Source organism: Opisthorchis viverrini (assembly GCF_000715545.1).
Source record: "Opisthorchis viverrini unplaced genomic scaffold opera_v5_17, whole genome shotgun sequence".
NCBI classification, from domain to species: domain Eukaryota; kingdom Metazoa; phylum Platyhelminthes; class Trematoda; order Opisthorchiida; family Opisthorchiidae; genus Opisthorchis; species Opisthorchis viverrini.
In genome coordinates, this window is record NW_008751673.1 from 1,261,885 (window position 1) to 1,268,422 (window position 6,538).

The window sequence follows — 6,538 nt, forward strand, 5'->3', positions numbered from 1 at the left end:
GGACAGTACGACTTTACCCCCAGACCGCCTCGTAGCACGATTACTCGTAGTATGGGGTCTCGCTGCTCTTGGTCTGGCTGCTCCCTTTTGGCCTTCCTGACATGGTTGCACCTTGTGGAACGAAGTTCCAGCCAGTGTAGCCCACGGGATCGCTGCAGCACTGAAGCCCGACCACCACGTCAAGGTGGCAGCTTTAGGTCGGGTGCTCAAGTCTTGGGCTGCTTCTGAGGTCATCCCACACCTAGACCTAAACAGAGATCTTCCTACTGGATGTTTTCGCTCTTGGCAGATGGCGGACAATTGGTTGTTATCTGAAAAGTACACATGAAGGTGGTCGTGAAAACATGCTACGACTCCCACATCGCAAAATTACATTGGGTTCGCTCGTATAGTGGTGGCGAGCGGTGGACCAAGATTCGAACATCAGCTGCACCAGAAATAGACCGGAAGTGCAGGGGGATCGTATGGAAAGAGAAAGAGTATGATGGGGAGAGATGTACAACTAACTGTGCCGCGTTAATTCGGCTGTGAGTAACTATCCACGAGTCCAAAGCGTACCAAAGGAATGAAAAGAACTCCGCGTACCCTAACTTTCATCCAGCAGTTTCGCCGTGCGTCTACTGTTCACGAACTTCTCAATTCGACGTGGCATAGCCGTTATTCTGAGACAGCTGTTGTTATCAGCTTTCTGAGCTTTGGATGCGGCGTTCCGTTCATCTCATCACCATCATCATAGTGGATAGCAATATACCGCGAGTGGAAACTGGCGCTTAACTGCCTTACGACAGTGAAGGAGCTAGGTCCTATTGAAAGTTGCACCAAATTATTGGTAATTGCACAGTTCGCGGACGTGTGTGGGGTGAAACGCTGCCAGGACTCCCAAGCCTAGAGAATAGGAAAATTAAGGCCCGCAACCCAAGCATTTGATTTTAAAGCCTGACCACAAAGCACTAGTGGTTGGTGGGAGTACCAGAACACACCACACACATCACACAGACAATCGCCATTATGATCCAATGGGCCATGAAAGTGCAGGAACCACAACCTCTTCGTGAAGGACTTCTTCACATTAATTCACAAACCCAGATACTTTGAACACGCCGAAAATAATGCGCCAACAGTCACCGAAGATGTCGACGGATATATACAATCTGACACTTCAATCTCGACGGCTCGGGTACGTTAAGGAGCGTAATTTTCGTAGCCTCTATAATGTGCGGCCATTTTCCTACGAGCGGCAAAATCATTGACTTCCAGGAATTCCCCCTACCCGAGAGACAAGGTTACAGATCTGTTGCTCTACAGGAAAACACGATAGGGTCTTCGCCATCTTGTGTGGACTTGCTTTCCTCAGGTACTCCTAAGGCCGGCAGATCCACAGAATTGTACCAACTCTGTGCTTAAACCAGACGAACATCTGAGGCAGTGTACATCGTCGGTTCACGAGGAGAGCGGTAAAGTTTAGGGATAAGCGCATGCGGATAGCAGCTCATTTACAGTTTCAGAATATGGACATTCACTTAGATATCAATCTAGATGTTTGATTACTCCCGAGAAGTGTTCTGGTGAAAAACTGACAGTGGTTCGACCTTGGTCCATGGTGTTCTGTCCTGGGGTCTACAGTTGGACAGTAGCTCAGTGGTTGATGTTCACGCTCTTTTGGGGAAAGCAGATGGTCCTCAGGAAATGTTGCTAGACTTGCTGAACACTGGCGAAAGGAACGCCTTCATTTCGGTTTAGATTACTGAAGCGGCATAGTGTGGAGTCTAATTGGCGATTAGAGTTGGTTTTCTTCTTAGTTTGTAGCACAATAACAATTTGCGTATGATATTGGTTCTACATATCTACAAAGTGCAGTAAACCTTTGTCAGTAGAAACCCGACTTTACCATAAAGCTTCATGTTACTTCTGTGTGGGCTACCAAAACGAATATATGGAAACTACGGCACAATTAGCTGCTAAAGCAAATTTCTCGCCCATCTAGTGATTCTATCGAGACTACTGTACAAGATGAGTATCCATTCTATACAGTCATTCTGATTAACTAATTGCAAACTGAAGCATATCACCAGTAGTTCCTACTCCCAACTGAATACACATTTTTGTGAATTCATACGTAGCTACTCTCTTTCGTCGTCCATGATGGTGGCAGCTGAAACCACTGGAGTACGGTTGACAGTTGGCAAAGTGAATTAACTAGACGTATAGGTCTGCGTCAATCCAGGGAAACTGCTGAGAGTTGCTTAGCAGAACGATAGGGTGCGTGACCAACCTGTTGAACAAACTTGTTTGATGAACAAAACGAAACATCCCAGGTATCCTCGTTGCCCACAAAAAACAACCGGGACAAGAACTGAATTTTAGGCCGTCTACTGACGAGGCGGTATAACCTCGATACACAAAAATGACGAACAGCTTTAATGTGACCACGTTTTAGGTGAAGACCATGTTGTACTATACTTGACAAATGGCAAAACGACAACTTACGCCTTTCCACAACTGAGGCTGTAGGTATGACCTGGTGGTTGTCTGCATGGGCAGTGAGATTGGGATCCGACAAAGAACTCGTGATGTTGGATGGTCTTGTGCTGGAGGTTAAATCTTCCGTGGAGGACACTTTTAAAGGAATACACAGCCCAATACCGACAGCGAAAAGAAAGTAGAATTGGTGACCCATGAAGCAACTAGACACACGAGTATGTGGTTGTTCTATAACGTAATAGACCATTCTTCGAAGGGTATGCAAAGCCCGCTGAAATGGTCGATTGGAGGGGAATGAAGGTAACAACAATAAGAAAAAGCAAGATTAGTGGAACCTGGTAAGCCTATCAGGCCAGAAGAGCAGCCTACTGCAATAACAGGAAATTCGTAGCCAAGAACAGCTACTTCAATAGTTCACTTGAGAATAGGGAACTTCAGAATGTCCATTTTCTTCAAAACTTTCCAAAGATTATATTTCACTTCAGTCCATGTTGAAAAATTTTGAAGTGAATCTATACTAGCTTCAATGTATTCGTGTAAGCAGTGATACAGGGATTATCAAAGAGAGTGAGACTGTTGGCGTTAAAACACACGCGCAACGTTTGACCGGTGAGGATGACCCATAGTTTTTTTGCTCTTGGATACGAAGAGAGCTTCTCAATTGGTCGCTTATGTGGTGCACGGCAAGGTGCTTACCTGCAGTACCCCAATATCACCTCATATTGACTTCTAGTACCGATCGTATTTGCCCACATCATGATCAGAAGACTGAGCCGTTCGACTTGCACCTCTGAAGTTCGCGTTTTGCCGCTGTTTGTCACTTCAGCAGGTATGGCGCTGCTTGCATCCCTAATAAGACAAAACACACACTTACACAATATGGGTAGGTATAACGGGCCTGTGGTTATATGGTCACAATGCGAACCTTGTAGGAGCAGAACTGCGGTTTGAACACCACTATTGCAATTTCAGAACCAAGCAGCAAGTACCACATCCAGGACATTCATGAAAAGTGACACTACCCACTACACGCCACATAAACTGGCTAATTCGGCTCTCGTGTGGAAATACTGGTAGCTTGGATGAGGTTGGCTGTTGATCTGTCCACCACCAAACCGCACACTAACACTGTCTTCTCGCATAGTGAAGAAACGTTCGCAAGCCAATTGCCAGACCCGATACACAGATCAACTGCCGCCCGACCGACAGCCAAACTCGGCTCAGGTTTACCCACTGACCGAGGAACTTTTAAAGTGTACGGCGGCGTCAATGTTATTCAGAGAAACGGGACCACATAGTTACAATCACTACCAGTTTGTTCGCAGGGGTCGATAGCGATGCATATCATCACAGTTGGTACCGTATACTAGTGTATAATACTATTTGGTGTATTCTTGTAAATGGGTAACAAGCCGCCGAGACAGTTACTGGAAGTCCAAACGACCAACCATTCTCACATTGGCGTCTGTTCGTTTGTTTGCACTGCTCCATGGACTTATGTTGTACTTATACTGCGGATCAGCAGAAGCCAGGGTAACCTTCGTCAAATACAACCCGATGCGGACGTCTGTTCAAGGTGATTTATTACTTATGATAATAAGTCGTTCAGCAGTAACAACCTTTTGGTGAATGGCTGCGCAATCACCTGAATCGAGCACGAGGGCTGAGCCAGGTTGCCTAGGTCTAGACGGGAGCAGTCGAAATGCAGAGGTTGGATTCGAACTACGAATCTTGCAGTCGGTAAGTCTGCACCATAACCATTGAGATACCTCGAGCTCAAAGATATTGGCTCATGCCGACACCCCTCGCTTGCCATCAATTCGAACCGCTCACACCCAACCTGTGGCACACGACTACAAAGCTTGAGCGCCTACCTAAAAACGCATGGAACAGTCCAGTTTGCTGGCTGCCTGTAGCATTCCATTGATAGTTTCAAACCGTGTACTCAGATGCAACTTTGACATGTTTAGTACCGGCTACTGGATGCACAAAAGAGAATGTGTACGGTTGTCCAGAAGAACATCCTACTCGTAGAAACGAAATTTTAGACGCTCGGAATCTGCAGAAACAGGGTTCCCGACGATTATTTTAACTGCTAAATGAAGCCAGTAAACATGGCTGCTGCAAATACCATGGATTAAAATGTTCTCTGTCTAACAAGTATGCACCACTCAGCAACCCAAGTGTGTTAGAAATCAGACAATTATGCCTTACTCCCTGCGCCCTCGGGTCAAGTCAATCCCTGCTGCCAGATAAGTTGGACTATTGAGTCACTGGCCCCGGGATGGGTACCAAAAGGAAACTCCGACAACCGTTGCCTCATGGTACAGAATTTTGAGTCAAGGGGTCGCCAAACAAAATCTTACATCCTCCCAATACCTTGTGGGTCACATTCTTGAGTTGAAGACTCAAGGTGGGTTACCTGAACCAAACCCATTTAGGCGAGGGCAGCTGGACAGTTTCATTCACCTCAATGGCGCTCGTGCATACAAGCTATTGACTTCCATTTCCCCACTTGACTGTCCACTGATGGTGCTGTACCCACGAATTTAGCAGCTCCCGCCTTCAATGCGCAGCTATCTACCCCACCTCCCCAAATCATCGGCCAACCAAACTGTGGCAGATAAGACCACTGTACAAGTACGTGGTTCTTACAGCCGACAATGATGAAGACCTACCGCGACTACTTTGGCTAGTAAGAACAGATAGTTATCATGGCGGGTTACACGAAATCCCAAGTTCAACGACTAAGCCCGGAAGAAGCAGTTAGATGGCAGGTGTGCAGTCGATGTTCAACGTATGGATATGGAGGAGCGACATTTTCAGTTGTGTACTGAATGTCCCATCGTTCCTGGTTGGTAAGTACTTCCGCAAATCAAGTTACCCGGAGACCACCAACTGCATGTCATTTATGGACTCAGTTAAATCATGTGGCTAGCAGTTACCGATGGAGAGCCTCAATTAAAGATTAGCGTTTCTCCTGAGGTACACAACGTTTTTCCAATCATGCCATTTGTGCAGGTTTACTTGTCATCTCGCTGCCCATGAGCACCAATCGTGTCGAAGCAAAGCGGTTTAGCTTTTCGACTTGGTCGAGTTTCAGCAGCTCAGTGGCATCGATCTGATCTGGCTGGAAAGCTACTTCAAGCTATTACATTCACGTTGCTGACCAGGGCCAGTTGGATATCGAATGGAAGTGAATGAAATAAGCCATGCTCTCGGCCTTTGAAACTGTCTTCAAAGTTTTTCAGCTCTGGATGCCGTCAAGATCAGATCTTCGTGCTTCCAGGGAAGCCGCACCAGCAACTAGAGACCATGATAGCACACGCAGATCCTTCAAAGGCTGGAGAATCATGGGAATGAATGTCAGAGAACGGTGGTGAATCGTGAATGCCGAGATGTACAAGGCTGCAGGTAAGAGTCGCGCCCTGTTCCAGGTGATTTGATCCACCGGTCAAAACAAGACAGGTGTCAGCGAAACAATCCACAAAAAGATGAAGTGGCAATCCACTCGCTAAATCGTCGCCTTTAGCAATGGGCTCAACACTTCAAGGAGCAGTTAAGCTGGTCTCCTTCAACACAAACCGTAGAAGAACTCGAGTCTGAACGGAAAATCGACGTCAACAGAAATCCAACACAAAACATCTTTTTTGTAGGGCGACAAAACACCCGACCTTCATGGTCTGCACCCTGCACTTTCCAGAGGTGCTGAAATTCTAGCAACCCCTCTAACAACCTTGCTGTGAAGGATTTGAAACAGATCTGAAGGGCCTCTACCGCGAGTCGAATCTTCAAAAAGGGAGTAAGAACGTTATGCGAAGCACCTCAGTCTGATAGTCGCAACAAATAAGTGATCTCTTGCACTAGTTTGCGCCGGTTGTTGATTATCATAGGATATGCAGAGCAACTTCAAATATTTTACAGGTGGCCGATACCAACCTACCACAATCATTTCGAGGTGGATACACCTCCAGGCACTTATTCAGACGCTCTGTATAGAAACTGACAACGCCACTAACATCAGTTGACAGCCAAGTCTTCCAGCGTCACGAACCGT

The 6,538-nt window shown here is 46.5% G+C and overlaps 1 protein-coding gene across 1 annotated transcript in view; it reads right to left on the reverse strand.

Moving 5' to 3' along the window:
* T265_01568 (hypothetical protein) overlaps nucleotides 1–2,849 on the reverse strand; it is a gene marked incomplete at both ends in the record, with an annotated part of 17,765 nt that extends 14,916 nt beyond the window's left edge. Inside the window, one exon of the mRNA XM_009165627.1 lies at nucleotides 2,488–2,849. Within this exon, the coding sequence (XP_009163891.1) occupies nucleotides 2,488–2,728 (241 nt within the window). The remainder of the gene's footprint in view (nucleotides 1–2,487) is intronic.
* Between the last annotated feature and the right edge of the window lie 3,689 nt (nucleotides 2,850–6,538).